Raw genomic sequence first — 16,546 nt, 5'->3', positions numbered from 1 at the left:
TGTCTGGATTGCATTGTCACATAAGGAATGAATGGCTTGAGGTCTTTTGTGGGGTTGAAAGGGTGAGGGTTCTCCTTCCTCGGGTCTAGACCCTGACATATTCGGGCAGAATCTCCCGAACCTGTTCAAAATGGATACGTACAGAAATACAAAAATGGCAGGGAGGCTGATATCGAACAAGGATTAGCCGGTGACCGGCGTAGTGTTTTGGAAGGGCGTAAGGCTAGGGAACTCTACATACCCCTGTTTAAGTTTAGAATTAATGTGCATGACTCAATGCAACCGACCCCCTTTCGAACCCCCAACACCAGTAGAAAATTGAGTTGTTGCTTCAGTACCAAAGTCACACAACCACCCATGCACTCTACTGAACTCAACCAGATACACGTACATACCATGAAGAGCTGTAAACTTGAGTTCAGAGCGCTCACAGTGAACATTTAGAAGTGAAATAAACGGAAAACAAAAGGGGAAAAAATTTGTACAAATGCAAATGCCAGTTAGTATAGGCTGATATTTTTCCCTGTTTCGTTTAAAAATAAAAACAGATAAATGTCAAGAGCGATAGTGGCAAGACACTTATGACATCATTTGAAATATGGGGAGAAAGGTAAAGAAAAAAAATAACACAGTCTGGCTTCACATTCCAGTGGTACTCTGTTGTGTTACACTTATAAATACCATGTTACACACACAGATAGACACAGTCAAACACTCAAACTGTTGTCTTGTATCACCGATTAATGGTTATAAGTTATATATCTGTTCCATATACATATATTTTTTTCCGCTTTGCAAACACAACGGGTGGAGATTTTGATGCATCAAGCTGTAATACAGAGGTAGGAATAATGCTACTTAAAATGCCTTGCGTTTCTAACTCTACACCACTGTCTTGGTAACACCGCAGTACGATTCAGGCTTGAAGCAGAGCGTTAAGGTGTTTATGCAAGCGAGTCACGATCTGGATGATGAAGACCCTGCAATGGTCCCAGGCATTTGCTGGTGGCGGTATCTCCTACACGTTCAACTTAAAGACAGAATAAGTATATTTGCAGATATGTCGATGAGGTATACAGGGCTCCATATGACCCCTGTTCAATTTTGCACTCGCACACAGACACTCGTATTCGGAGACACACGCTCACACTGGGTGCTGCACTACACAATCTGTAGCCAAGTTTCCACTGCTAAAACTTCGAATTAGATGACACCTGCAAACTCTTCACATTTTCAAGCGAGGTTCGACTAAATAGTGCATTGATTTGCGGCTTTTTATTTGTAAAGATTACACCTCAAGTTAGTGTTTTAAAAGCCAGTGAGCATTTCATGTAAATGGCCAAAGGCGGCGTAACGTGCATCGAATACTTGGCATGTCGAGTGGATCTAGGAAGCAGTGATACCAACCCTGTTTTTGTCAAAGCCGTTTGGTTTAAACAGTGGAAACATTGCCACAGTGTTGAGTTTTTTGCTTTTCTTATGTAATAGCAACGTTTGGAAAGTCTTAAAGACGGTGGGTCCTAGTGAAACTGGATTCAAACACGGGACGTAGAAGGTCCATTTGATTAAAGCCAGTCCATTCAAAAATGGCCGAATCCTGCACACATCCAATTCACATTCAGTTTGACTGAAATAAGGCTCTCTCAGCACCGAAATCTGTTACGATTCAGTAATAAGAAGAGGGTGTTAACCTAAGGTGCCACAGATTAAATAGCCAGGCCAAAATGAGCCAGAGCCAACAAATCTTAAGAAACATACAATTGTCTCTTGATACTCGTATTGCTTGTTCTAGAATGAAATCAAGTGGCCATATATACAGAGACAAACATTGGTCCTATGTTGTGAAATACTAGATAATTTATTTCTTCCCTCAGTGTGCTCCCTGTGTTTAAGGTTTAAATATGAAGTCGTTGATTGCTTGAGGCCAAAATGAAGGGCGTTGAAGTAAATTATTCTGGACTACACTACTGAAGAACACTAAAAGATGCCTGGTGATTCTGTTTTGTACAATGACATTCAGAAGGAATGTGTGATAAGTTCCAAAAAAATTTTTTTATTTCTTTTTCAAACAATGTTGGGGACTTTATATTATTCAGACATCTGCAAAGCAAGAAAAAAACACCCCAATCTAAAGATCAACAACGAAACGTTCTTTGGTACCGCATAACATATGGCCCAAAGTTAAAATATTGTGTGGGGGGGAATAAAACCCTGAATAAGTCACTGGTGACAATGAAGATAAAAAAAATCTCTATTCCAACGATTTGTATTTCTAGGCGATACGCTTTCATTTTGGTATCAATTTAAGCAGTCAGAGGTAAATGAACAGATTTAAACACCCCCCACACACATACACAAAAACAGACAGCAGACAGTAACTTTGAGTGGGGCTGGAAAATGCCACTGTCTGAACCCTCAGCCCGTTGACCAACACGTACGCCATTTTTCCTGTACGCAAGTATTGATAAGGCTAGACACCTATCACAGTTTCCACAAAGTCCATTGTACATTCCACAAGAAAGTGCCACTTCTGTTGGCAAAGCAGGAAGGAGTTGAAATTTGTACAATCCGAAAAATAAATAACTAACACCCTGCTTAAAAAAGATGGATAACGCGAAAGGTCATTTTCCTCCGTTAAGGATACTATGGCGCACAGAAAAGTTATTGCACTTCAGTCCATTTCAGGTGGATACGTTTGACGTCGATACAACATAGACAAAAAGGAGTCATGCCAACATTCTACGCGACACTGGATTACGACTAACCTCCAATGCATTACCACACAAAAACGACACTGCACACGTCTACTTCACTAAAGAATTCACACTTTGTAAAACTAAATACGTTTTTATCCATAAACTTCAAACAGGTCACTAGCTAGAATAGACTAAATGTTTTTTTGTCGTTATTACTTAATTAAATTTACAAATATTTATCTGCGGTGCTGCCGAATTCGATCTCGAGTTTGGCCGCGCGAAACGCAACTACGAGGATGGCGGCTGGTTTTGAAATGTACAACAGTTGTTCAATCATAAGGCTCACTAAAGGTGTTGAATGGAAGACCATACCCTGTGGCATGTACTTGATAACAAAAGGCACAATCCCACATACTCGTCACAAAGTGTAGTACTTTAAAGAGATGGAAAAAGAAATAGCAGCATGCCACGCAAAGCAGTCGTTTTCTCAACCGAAGCCAACAAGCAAGATGTCGGATATACAGATGAACCGAAAATGAAGCGCTTGGGCTATCTCCGGTGGCACTATGCAAATTAGCGAGATCAAAACGAAAATGTTCCTGCATAGCTTTCATCAAATATGAAATGATGTGTTTTAAAGGGATCCCTCCATGCCCTGTGAGATCAGCCATTCAGTCAGGCTCTGATGGTCTTCTAACTAACTAGCCTTATGAAAACAAGCTGCCGATGAAAACGAAAAGCAGCCGATTGCATCATTCGCTAGTAGATTTATGATTCGAACAGTTAGTGCTTAGCGAGTAAAAAAACTCAACGGATCAGCAGAGTAAGCCGGGACATCATCTATGCAAATTCAAGAGCACCTCTTGAGAAAATGTTCTCCAGATCGCAAGGCCTCAGGAACGCGACCTTAGGATTCCAGTTGCACGGAGCATGCGTAGCTAATATCACCTACTCGAAAATCACGTACCAGTGTATATAGCGCAACAGATATTAAGGACAGCTTGTTTATGAGGTAAGATTGCCACGTCGAGACAATGCAGGCCAAAGGTCTTGAGGAATAACGTATAGCACATTCACTATTGTGCTCTTACCATGTTAGAAAGGTTTGCATTTATAAGACCGCAGATTTTTTTTTAACTACCGTAATGCTGAATGCGAGAGAAAATGTACATCGGCATATAGAAAATAATTTTCAGCAGGCAACATTTTTGTTCCGTGTCGCAGTTTTACCAAATAATTCACGGTGTTCATTTTGAAACAACCGTTTTACATTTAATGCAGATTTTCACCATAATCATTTTAATATTTTCTAGTGCAAAAAAAGGAAATCCCACCAACATGCTTATTGAGGCCAGAAGCCATTACGGTACACGTTTCAGCAAATCAACGTATATAACTGTGCTTCTTGTGAATCTCACCACATGAGATTCCAGGATAACAAAATCTCTCAAGTGCTGCGTCTGCTGAACGATACCGTTTCCTCTTAAGGCAAAAATGTCAGGAGCTAGACGTAGGTTAATGAAACGGGTGTTTTGAGTATTGCCTTAAAATGGATGCGGATTCAAGTAGTAGGGACACGCTGGTCCTCTGAGGTAAATAGACATTCTATCAGCCATTAATACCTTTGTGAGAAATCAATTTGATACATACAAAACGCAAGGATAAGGACACTGAGATTAATTCATCTGCGCTACAGTTTCTCTGCTTTCCAACAAAAATGGTTACAATTATCAGTTTCCAGTTTCACTACAGCTTGAACCGCCTGCAAATAACTGCAACCATTATATATTGGTCATAACAGGCAATGAAAGTTGGCCCTTGAGAGCATGATGTGTAAAAAACTCAAATTGTTAATCCAGAACGAAATGAGAAAAAGTAAATGTTTTATTTTGGTAAATTTCAAATCTGCCCTTCGGGTAATAAAGATTTAAGGCTTTTTAAATGTTCAACTGCTTATAAAGAAACATTTATCTCCCAAATTTGCAATGAACAGTACTGCAGACCACATGGAACAGTGGTCGAAATATAATTTTTGAAGGAACCGTTGACTGAATGACTCAAAACCAGTTTCGCTGTAACATCGATGAGCTCCATCCCTACAGCTTCACAAATACACTGGCATTTTATCCATCTGATTGTGAACTTACTGGCATCTTACGATATTTGACATACTATGTGGATCTCCAAAAATATCTATAAGGGGCAAAGTAGCTTATGTTCGTTTGGACTTGTTCTAATTTTGGTAATGGTCTTGGACGCACACACAAAAACCGAATCATTCATTCACATTTTTTCAAACATATCAAAATGAGAAAAAGGAAAAAAGGTTATGGCACTAAATGATTGTGGGGGTCTCCCCACACTAGTTACGCATCACCCTAAAAAACTTTGTGACTAGTTCCCTTATTGTTCATACATAAAACAGTTTAAAGGTTCCAAAAGGGTTCGATAAAATAGAAAGTTTGTGTTATTATTAAATCGCTAACTAACGCACACAACATCAGCACCAACACCGAAGCGAGCTGCTACTGTCACGGCATACATTCGACAAGACATTTGAACTACTTTAGTGCAATGCCAATAAGACAATACAAATGAGGAGTTAAAAACGAGTACGCTTTAATTGGTTTTGGCTGGATATGAATTACTAATGTGAATAAATAGACAAAAAAATTTGCTCCGAGATACAATCAAAAGCAGCACTTTATCTTGCACTAAACAAAATGTGTTTTGAAAACTCTTCGCAGGCTCCACGGGCACTTATTCCAACTAAATGTGGTATGACAAGCTAACTAAACGTATAAATATTCAGTTTTTTCACAACCACAAGCAGTGCTTGTAACTGGCAGTGCAAATAACAAGCTCATCATCGACTTGCACGTCATCGTACCCTGTGCCATCTACACACACACCAGAACCCTCCACCAAAGCGCAAATAACTACAGGTAAAGCCCCCTAAATATCTAAACTTCCTCCACTAGGGATCTTCCCCCTTAGTCGTGAATAACTACCAACTCAAAACACTGCGATATAACTAATCTAATCAGATTTTCACGCATGCACAAATTGCACCCTTGCAAGTAGAGGTCAGATATTTGCCCATTTGCAGCTTGTGAACAGGTTTAAATATGCACAATATTTTTTCTCCGTTTTAAATTATTGAATAACCAAGTGCTTCATATCAGGCTTGCGTGGATTAGTCTTGTGTAAGCAGTCAAAAAAAGAGGTCATTTCAGAATTTCTTTTTGAGAAATCAGTATAAATGCACTCTCCACATGGCCTTCAAAACATCTCACCACTGCCTGTTTGTCTAACGCATCTTCATACAATTATCAATTACAATACTTCAAAGCTACTCAACCCACATCATTCAAATCCCGCTATACTGTAATGAAAGCAAAAGTATTGGTATAATTGAGAACAAGTCCACGTTTAACGTCTTGAATTGGTTAGGATGGAGGGTCGATTCTTTATAGCTCTTTATAATCTGGGAAATTTCGTTGATGCTTTTGCTCGAAAAGAAAATCTATGGTAAAATTTAAAAGCCCTTTCAACTGATTGTCTCAATAGTGACTGAGCTTATATTGCCTGTTTGTGGTGCACAAACAAAGGGATGTTTCCAACACTCATTCACATGGTCTTATTTTGCGGTTTAGGTGAATCAACATAATGGAAGCACAATCTTAACTTTAATCTACCTTTGGCAAGAAGGAAGCATTTCATAAAGAGCAGGGGGACTCGACTTGGTGTCGGGGCTTCAATTAAACATTCCTCCGTTTTGGATTTCGTTCCTAATAAAAATGGCATTTCGATCAACTTTGGTCATACCCATGACTGCTCCCATCACCGTGAATTTAGAAAGGCCCGATGAGTCTAAACGCTCAATTATTTTTCTGCATTCATATTTCAACTCCCTCGAGTGTGAAACATTTAATTAATCAATCTTGCGGGACCAAAAATGGTGCGTTTAACTCTGACCGGACCGTAAGCAGACTAAAAAATACGTTTAGTAGGCACTGTAAAAGCAGGTCCACACTAAAAATAACACCATCAAAAAAGCAAAGCAGTAAATTCATCAAAAAAGCAAAGCAGTAAATTTAATTCAAGATATATTACGAGCCCCTGCCAACCCAAAAGTGCCCCCCCCCCCAAAAACAACAAAAGAATAAATAAAAATGGAGGTTCAAAGAGCAGTATCAACAATCTGTATCGATAAATGACATAATTTGTGCTTTCTATATTTCAATAGTGTAACATCTTCATAATTTCAGTGCCTGGCAGCATGACATTTATAACTTTACTTTTTTCTGCCAAACGACAAACAGTGATGTGGACTAGCAGACGCCTTCATTGTAAACCTAATACGACACATTCCAAACACCCTCCCTTTCCTCTGACAGTAAACATGCATTATATATCTGACCCCTCTAGCGGGAGGTCACTGGTCATTTGGCTTAAGGTAGTATGGTTTTCCCTTACGTCAGAAATGATTCTGTTCGTTTGCTTTGTTGTTCCTGATCTCTGCTAAATCAGATTGCACCTCACATAAAAACCTCAAAATGTAAGAATCAAGTATGGGATGAAAAACTCTTGCACAAAGGTGGATGTCGCGCACACGCAAACACGCGCACACACACACACAAGACCACTATCAAATACATGGTCCCGCAAATTCATGCAAATCGAGTGTAACCCGTTTAAATCATTCCTCAGGGCAGGCTGTAAATTCCTACGGAAGGCCACAGCGTCACGCAAATAGGAGGCATTATATGGAAACCATTCCATTATCACTGTTACCACGGAGCTGCATAATTCTAACATTAACGGAGTCAAATCGACCGAAACAAAGAAAAAAAGGACCGAGTCACCAGTGGTGGTTACTGGTTCAATCAGATGGCTTAGATTCAGCTTTTCCACTTATTAGTATCATACTGAATGGACAGCATTAAAAATGGGAGTCTGGGATGGGGCGGGCGGGGAGAATAAATATATAAATAAATAGCTAAATCCGTCCTCTCGTGTTTGCTATCTAGCGAGATGTAAAGGAACGCTTCGATACTGGCACAGGAGAGATGTGTGGCTGTAATTGCATATAGGTTTATCTAGGTGTGTAGAGAGGACCGGAGTGACCGCAGGGTCGCGGGTTGTTTTTCACGAGTAAGGACGCCTCACTCAGTCAAGCAGCCATCCAAGCCGATGGTAGCACCATGGCGATCTTTGCCGTAACCATGGAGAAGGCCTCCGTTGGGCAGGGGGGGACAGGCGGCGGTGATGCCACAGTGCTTGAGCAGGTTGAGGCTGGGCGACGAGGGAGAGGACGAGGGGGGCGTGGAGGAGGAAGGCTTCATGGTCGAGAGAATGAGAGCGAGGCAGTCGGCGACAGCTTTGTTGGATGCGCAAGCCAGGGCTGGAGTATGACCTGCCAGTTCAAACACAGGGCAGAAATATATTAGCATTAGAGGAACTCTATCAAACACATTGTCATTTCTGCCACTAAATGGTGCTCTTTTTTTTATGTATTGTTCCTTTCCCACCATAAGATAAAAAATATTTTACCATAAATTGGGTAACACTACACTGTACAACCATTACCTGAATAACAAAACTCACCTTCCTCATCCACTGCCATCACTGTAGCTCCACGATTCAGTAAAGCCTGAACCACGGTAGCCAAACCATTCCTGGCGGCAATGTGGAGGGGCCTGAAACATAGACAGATGCCGCCAAAAGTGATATTTAATGCCTAATAAGATGGTTGGTTTAAGATGAAGGTTGAAATGTGGAGAACTCACATCTGAAGCATACTGTTTGTTGCGTTTATGAGGACGGGGTTGTGGATCTCCTTCAAGATCAGCATGGCACACATTTCATGAGCCTTAACACACACAAACAAGATTACTGATAATGTTCAAAGTGTCAAAGGTGGAACGTAGAACTAGTCTGATTACCTTGCTGCAGGCTAGATGAAGGGCAGTGTTCTTGTTAACATCCAGGAGGGACAGATCAGCTTTGGCTCTGTGCAGCAGCAGGGCTGCCAAAGACAACAACAGAAAATCTGCATTAACACCAAAAACGCACATAGCATCACATGTTTTAACACGTTCATTTGGGGGTTTCAAAGCGTTCGTGCTCAAAGTATACTTTACATTTGCACTACTTTATGTAAAGAATGCATGGCATAATTTTTTTTAGCACACTAAGCTAGTGTTGTGCGCATGCATTGACTGCCAAATAGTGTATACATTTCAAAGGCTTGAGCGTATCATTTTCACACATACAAGAAAGCGAGTATGGTCTAAATGTATGGTATTAAATAGGTCTATAAGGTAGTAGACTAGTTAAAAATGTCTGTGTCAAATGGTGTATATTTTTAAAGTTCATGTACAACACTGGCTCTCACCCACGGCACCGCTTTGTCCATAGTCGGCGGCCACCATCAGTGCAGAACGTCCTGAGTGGTCCACGGTGTTTATGTCAGCTCCGTGCCGCAGAACCAGCTGCAGCCCAGCCACATCCTCAGCGACTGCAGCCGCGTGAAGCGGGGTCCTGTCGGCGTAAAGTGTGCAAGTTGCTTAATCACAGTAATCTGAAAGCTGCATTAGTTATGGTTAACTGCTGTAATGTTTATTTACGATTGGTAATTTTTGCACCAACCTTCCTTTGGCATCCCTGATGTTTACCAGTGAATTACAAACACTGGATTCCAACAGCAGCTCTGCAGAACCACTATGGCCATTAATTCTGCAATGAGACGACATATAGAAATCATTCATCGACAAAATGTTAAATGCTCTTTTATTTGTAAGTTGCTTTGGATAAACAAATGTAAATTTGGACAACACACATTTAAACTGGGAGGGGGAAATGTTCTAACACTTACAGAGCACAGTGCAGTGGGGTGAAAGGGTTTCCCTCCTGGATACTACATGGTTTAAGTTCAAGTAAAACTTCCAAACAGTCTTCATGACCTGTGGGTTAACAAGAAAAACATGTCACTTATCTCAATAGCGTTGTACATTTCTTGCTCAGTTTACCGCAAACTTTTTTTTTTTACCGTGATAGGCTGCCCAGTGTGTGGGTGTGTAGCCGTGGCGGTCTGTGATTGGGTCCTGGGGTTGGGAGTGATCAGCAGCAGAAAGAAGATTGGAGAGAATATCAGCGTGGCCGCAAGAGGCAGCAAGATGGACCGCGGTTCGCCCCTGAACATCTCTGCTGAGGACCGAGACGCTGTGGGAGAGCAGGGCGGTTACACAGTCCTCCCGACCCATCACCGCCTAGAAAAACAGGCACATTCAGACACCCATAGACGTTTGGACCAATAAACATAATTCACGTTTAAGCTCTCACCCCTCTGTGTAAGGCTGTTCTTCCTCTCCTGTCTTTCACATCAGGGCATGCCCCTCGTTCCAACAGCAGATGCACGCAGTCAGTGTGCCCCCCCAACACCGCCAGCATCAGTGGCGTTCTACAAAAAGAAAGAGAGAGATTTTAGACATTTCTATCACTTTTAAATGGTGATGTAATATGTAACTGTAAGATACAGTTTTGATCATTTATCAGCGGTGGTAGCGAAAAGATTCTAAGCTCATACGTACTGTCCCTCCATATCGGTGACATCGGCATGGTCGGCTCCACCTTCACTACAGAGCAGCATTCGCAGACATTCTGAATGTCCGTTGGCAGCTGAACGATTATAAAGTATAAGGTAACTCCCGTGCAAAGATCATCACAAAGCTACCCACACAAAGAAACTCTCATTACCTGCCACGTGAAGTGGGGCCCATTTACTGCAGTGCTCTGCAAGCAGGCAGGATGCTGATTGGCTGAGCAGGAGTTCCACGCAGCGGCCATGTCCTCTTTGGGCGGCTACATATAGCACAGAGCGGCCTGACGGGTCACACGCATCCACACACGCTCCAGACTCTATTAACACGGTCAGGCATTCCCAGTGACCTGAATCCACCTGACAAGTGATGCAAAGCATGAGGGTCATTTTCAAACACTCTAATATCTAAATTGATCAACAACTGTTATTAGTTACAAGCATGCTTAAAGAAAATACATCATAAATCATTAGGGGGTGCCGTTTTACATATACTAAGCAGATCTTGTACGCACCGCCAAGTGTAGAGGGCTAACAAGCTCATTGCTCTCTTTCTCTTCCAGAGTGTTGAAGCACATTTCCAAAAGCTACAGAACCATAATAATAAAGAGTGCATTTAAGCATGTTTATGTTAATAAACATAACATTAATATATGACAGACGACAGGGTATAATGTCAATCTCACCAGCTCCAGGTTCTGTTTGTTGCCGTGGGCTGCTGCGTAATGCACGGCACTATATCCCTTAGTGTTGCACAGAGACGGATCGGCACCGTTATCCAACAAATGCTCCACACACCTGCAGAGAGGATGGAGTGTGTCAATGGTACAAAAATGTAAAGTAGGCAACATTAGTCAGACGTCCAGACCCAAAAATAGCTTAAAAATGGGAAATGACGAGATTCAGTGCAAGTCAATGCATAGCCATGATTCAACCCTATTATGTCATACATTATACATACTTTTTTTCTTTTATTATTATTTTTTTATTATGATCATAATTTAAGTGACAACCTAGTGTGACATTATACATGTTTATTTTATGGTTAAAATATTTTTTTATGTTTGCTTGAATTGTCATGGTGGACTTACAAGAAAGATTCTTTCCCCCCGTCCTCCTGGTTCTGATGGTTGCTGGCATGGGGTCGGTCCGTTCTAAAGCAGACACACGGTATCAACTACAGTAAACATTGGTAAACCAAGGGGTTTACAGTAATATTACTGCCATGGGTGTGTGGGAGAATATGAGTGTTGCACCTGCAGAACGCAGTGGATGCTGCTGCGTAATGTAGAGGTGTACAGCCAGAACGGTCCCGCTCGTTGACCTCTGACCCTGCTCCCACCAGCACGACCACACACTGATACCTTTCATTAGCAGCTGCATAGTGCAAAGGCGTCCTGATGAGGAGATACAGCACATGTTTGGGTCATAAATGTAACCCGAAAGTCATTTAATAAAACACCTAATCAATAGAAGAAAAAACATATTGTTTGGTTTTAGGCTGAGATATGTTTTTGACAGCCTCAGTGAGATTCACTCACACGGTCTCCCCAACATCTCATTATTTCAATAATGCAAGAAGACTCATACCTCCCAAACTTGTCCTTTTTACTCATGTCGGCTCCACTGCTCAAGAGCAGATTAAGACATTCAATGTTTCTGAGTGGGGAAAACAGGAAACAAAATGAAGACTAACTGACGAAACATAGCTTTTACTTGACCGAGTCACGTTTCTCAGCAACATGAATCAAACCCAAACCAGTTTACACACATTAGGGCATCAGAACCATAAAACTTTTTCCAAAACATCTTTATCACCAAATGTTTTTTCTTTTGGAAACTGTTAACCACAGGGTTCAAAGTTTTGTACCGTCTTAGCGACAGTGTCCCTTTAAATAGCCTTTTCTAAGTAGAGCCTTTGTCTCACCCTCCAGAGGCAGCAGCGTGTAGACAGGTCCTCCCAAAGTTGTCTGGGGTGTTGATGTCAAACCCGGCTGATAGCACGTGCTCTTTACTCATCGACAACACAATGCTGTACAGCTGACCTACAAACGACACACACACACAATGGTTCTAATCGAACACTAACAAAAAAGTTGTCAAGTATTACTTTTCTTATCACTATCTATTACTGACACGGATGTTCTTTTGAGGGACTGTCAATGAAAGACTGAAAGGACATTGCAAGCAGACATTGTTGCCCCATTTTTCAGTCCTTTCTGCAACTGGTCATTTAGAAGATAGAAACAGTGTGTGTACCTGAGGAAAGTAGCTTACGACAACAGTCAGAGGACCCGTAAAGGACGGCTAAGTGGAGAGGGAACATTCCATGAATCCCTTGCCTGTGGGATAGAGATGGAAAAAAAAAGTTATTTTACTACTTACACTATCAGAAGAAAAAGGAGCTTCCTTGTAAATGCAAATCTTTCATCTTGTTTATACACAGCCGCCTGTAATCCAACTCTCTTTAAGGGCCATTGCACTGAATGCACTCTGGGTGATTTACATGTATGTGGTGTGGGCGTGTCCAGCTTTATGCAAAATATAATGCAAATAGGAAGCAACATCCAATACCAGTCAAAACACTGGAGAACACAGGATCTACAAAATCTTGCTAATAGAGAATAACATCATATTTCAATTAAAATGTAGAAATTGTGGTCATACCTCAAAAAGGTATTGCCAGTTTTCCTGCCTAAAAATAATATAAGGGCATGACTAACATGGCAGTAAAAAATAGCTGACGGTACGATTGATTTGAACCCAAACCATGACTCATTACAGACCGAAAAAATTTAAATTGAGGATTCCACACACACACACACACACACACACGCGCAAACACAGTTCCGTACCTGGCTGTGTCAGCACCATTTGTCATTAAAGTGCTGATAAGCAGCTCATGGCCGTACTTAGCAGCAACATGAAGAGGAGTATTGCCATATCTGTCCACACAATCTATCTCCCCACCTGCACAGAGAACACACAAAACATTCATGAATTCAGCATGCAGTGTTATCCACAGTGTGATTATATCATACTTCATTTATCAGTGCATCGCAATCAAATCCTGTGCTAGCAACAACATAAAAAACAAGATAAGGATTGGAAAAGGATAGATGGACGAGAACTGACCGTTCTGAATGAGAATTTGAGAGCGAGTGAAACGTCCATGAATGGCTGCCATGTGCAAAGGACTTTTCCCTTCTTTACTCTGAAGAGAGAAGAAATACATTAAGAATCAAATGCATCTCGTGCGTTACTCACAACGATTCCAAAAATAGACAAATTGGAGCATTCTCACGACTCTACAGCATACCTGCATGTTGACATCAGCCCCGTTATTAACTAGCAGCTCCAGGCAGAGCGCTCCGTTAGTGGACACCGCAGCCAGGTGCAGGGGTGTGTAGCCACGGTGGTTGGGCTGGTTGACGTTGGCCCCGCGATTGACCAGCTCGTTGGCTACAGCCTCCTGTCCCGTGTAGCAGGCCACATGGAGAGCAGTGTTTCCAAAGGCATTAGGCTCATCAATCTAAAATGGTGCCAAAAATACATTTATGTTAAAATAAATATTTATGACTGACTATCTAATCAGAGAGTTTGAAACCGCTCCAAATGGGTCTGAAATGCTCTCACACTGGCCCCATTTGGACCCTCATAGTTGTGCCTGCTATAAACACATTACAATTCCAATAACCAAATCGTGAATTATTGAAGATTAAAGTGGAACCATAAAGGGGTTCTAACCTCAGCTCCATTGCGTAACAGGTACTTGACCACGTCAACATGGCCACTGGCAGCAGCAGCGTGGAGAGGGGTGTATCCCCGCTTATCCCTACAGCTCTTGTCTGAGCCCTGAGACACCAGCAGCTTAACCACCTCCAGATGTCCTTAAGACACACAAACAGGTTAGCCAACATCCAAAACGATAACACGATGAAAAAACAAAGTACTACAGGACAATTTGGGCTAAAATCAACATAGTCTCTGGCCCTTTGCATGAAGAAAATAAAATATGTTTTTTTTAATCTGACTGTAATTGAGACTTATTTAGTTCAAACTAACCACTGCACTGAATGTAACTGCTTATCCCGCGGGCCCCCCTTTAATCTAATTGGTCCACTGCAACACTTTAAACAGACCACATCCTGTGCAACCATCCCCTTGTAGTGTAGTAGGCACACTTCAGGTAGATCCCAGTTTCAACTCACCGAGGTACGCAGCCCAGTGAATAGGCTGCCTGTCCTTTTTGTCACTGGCACTCAGATTGGCTCCCTTGTTCAGCAGCAATTTAACCATCTAGTGCGCAGGAGACACATAGCAACATTACATCTATTTATTAAAACCATCTGGATATTGCAGGTACGTGAAACCCACAGTTCTAATTCAACCCATATGCATTATACAGCCTGAAGATTCAAGTTGGTCAGATTCACATCAACAAACATACACAATTATGTGACAACAACATGCTGAAAAGCTTACATTATATCTACAATAACACTATTTGAAATGGAAGCCTGACATCAGCTCTGACAGTAATTTGCACTTCTCCAGGATTGTGGAGTGTTTAAATAAAGATGTTAAGGCCTGAAGTGGTCCACGCACTCTTTTAAACAGAACCATTAATTCGCCAGAACACATTAGATGACTAATGCCACACTAAAGCCCTACCTCCTGGTATCCACTCAGAGCAGCGTGATGCAGGGGCGCTCTGCCTGTCCGGTCCGCCATGTTCAGGCTGGTCACGTGGGGTAGCAGGGCCTCGACACAACGTGTGGCTCGGTTGGCCGCCGCAATGTGCAGTGGTGTCTGCCAGAACTTGTCCCGTACCGTCACGTCTGCTCCCTTTCTAAGCAGCAGCCCCACAGCCCTCTGAGAAAAACAATATTTGAATCACTGTATGAAATTGTTATATTGATAAGCAATGGTATGAATAAGCTGTTACACAGGCACATAAATCATACGCTCTGTTTGTTCACCTCGTTTCTGGAAGCAGCTGCTCTGTGTAATGGTGTTAGCCACACGTGGTCCTTTGCATTGACATTTGCACCTTTAAATAGAAAGAAACAGAAGACATTTTATTACCCTGCCTTTCTAAACTAAGACAGCATGTTGTTCATATTCATACCTGCATTAATGAGAAGATCCATTATTTGAACGTCTCCCAGCCAGGCAGCAGCATGAAGAGGTGTGCGACGCTCTTGGTCCTGATACAAGAGGGGAAATGAAATGTCAACCGATATTTTACTTCCTTTCCAGACTGATGATTAGAACAGACCCACACTGCCCATGTGTGCCATCTGGACAACCTGTCCATTTGTACAGATTTGCGATGGCATAATATGTGCAGATGATACACAGTCAATTCATATTCACAAGCAACGTGTGATGTTCAAAACCTACCAGTGCATTGACTTCATCTTTCTTGTGCAAAAACAACTTCACTTCATCTAAATTCCGGTTAAATATGGCCTGGACCAGAGGCGACTGGAGGAAGCAGACGGATTAGATGTTATGGTATTGTGACAATAATAACAATACATAATTAAAAATGTCTTTGGCATTTGATCGTATGATGGATATCAAATAAACGGATCTGATGAGAAACCGAAAGTGTTACTAACCAGCTGCAACACAACATTTTTTATTGGATATTCTTAAATGGAATAAATATATTGTGCAACAATACGATTTAAATATTTTCTCAATCGGGATATTTGCATAAAACAGGTTAACTTAAAGCTGAATTTTAACAATATACAACTGATATTTATTAATGCGGGTGTCTGACAGCCATGACATTAGGCTAGTTGGCTGGCTAACGTCTGGGCGTGAAAAATTTACAGTTATCCTTTTAAACTCATTTTTATCAAGCCGATCGTAATTGCAAAGCAAAAACATTATGTTTATAACAAAATAAATGATATAAATCCTAGTTTTATGTCAGATATGCTACGGAATAGAGATACTCAGTCGTCAGGTTGCTAGCTAACGTATCAGGCTCTGCATACAACCGCAGAGAACGAACAACAAATTGAATAATCTACGCGTCACATTTAGAGATAACGTCTCCCACCTGGTCTGCGATATTGAGTACCCCCATCTCCCTGTGTCAGTCGGGCCGAAAGTCCCTCATCAGTAAGGAATCGAGGCCGAAAAACCAAAACAACTAGTGTTGCAATTGTAGACGTGATGAGTGAGTCTTTAGCTGGTGAGGCAGTTGAAAATAGCGACAGCGTGATGG

General features: G+C 41.6%; 1 protein-coding gene across 1 annotated transcript; it reads right to left on the bottom strand.

The window, feature by feature from the left end:
• Window positions 1-442: 442 nt before the first annotated feature.
• On the bottom strand, window positions 443-16,520 carry ankrd52a (ankyrin repeat domain 52a). Its single transcript, XM_079477579.1, has 28 exons — window positions 16,379-16,520; window positions 15,706-15,789; window positions 15,431-15,509; window positions 15,282-15,352; window positions 14,974-15,174; window positions 14,511-14,598; window positions 14,047-14,189; window positions 13,619-13,831; window positions 13,435-13,513; window positions 13,155-13,269; window positions 12,559-12,641; window positions 12,227-12,344; window positions 11,890-11,958; window positions 11,556-11,696; window positions 11,391-11,453; window positions 10,986-11,097; window positions 10,815-10,886; window positions 10,458-10,659; window positions 10,292-10,379; window positions 10,044-10,161; window positions 9,751-9,970; window positions 9,577-9,664; window positions 9,351-9,437; window positions 9,097-9,242; window positions 8,645-8,727; window positions 8,489-8,571; window positions 8,307-8,398; window positions 443-8,115 (listed from the first exon to the last, which is right to left on the bottom strand). Exons 1-28 carry the CDS (start codon window positions 16,403-16,405, stop codon window positions 7,865-7,867), a joined length of 3,216 nt encoding a protein of 1,071 aa, XP_079333705.1. The 5' UTR covers window positions 16,406-16,520; the 3' UTR covers window positions 443-7,864.
• Between the last annotated feature and the right edge of the window lie 26 nt (window positions 16,521-16,546).

This window comes from Barbatula barbatula (assembly GCF_947034865.1).
Source record: "Barbatula barbatula genome assembly, chromosome: 17".
Lineage (NCBI taxonomy): Eukaryota > Metazoa > Chordata > Actinopteri > Cypriniformes > Nemacheilidae > Barbatula > Barbatula barbatula.
The sequence above is the reverse complement of the archived record's forward strand: the minus strand, read 5'-3'. Positions and strand labels throughout refer to the sequence as shown.

Coding starts and splice junctions, on each gene's coding strand:
- ankrd52a (XM_079477579.1), bottom strand. CDS start 16,405: ATGGGGGTACTCAATATCGCAGACCAG. Junction 14,599..14,973: donor CTCTGAGTGGATACCAGGAG/GTAGGGCTTTAG, acceptor CCTGCGCACTAG/ATGGTTAAATTGCTGCTGAA. Junction 13,270..13,434: donor TCAAATTCTCATTCAGAACG/GTCAGTTCTCGT, acceptor TTCTCTGTGCAG/GTGGGGAGATAGATTGTGTG.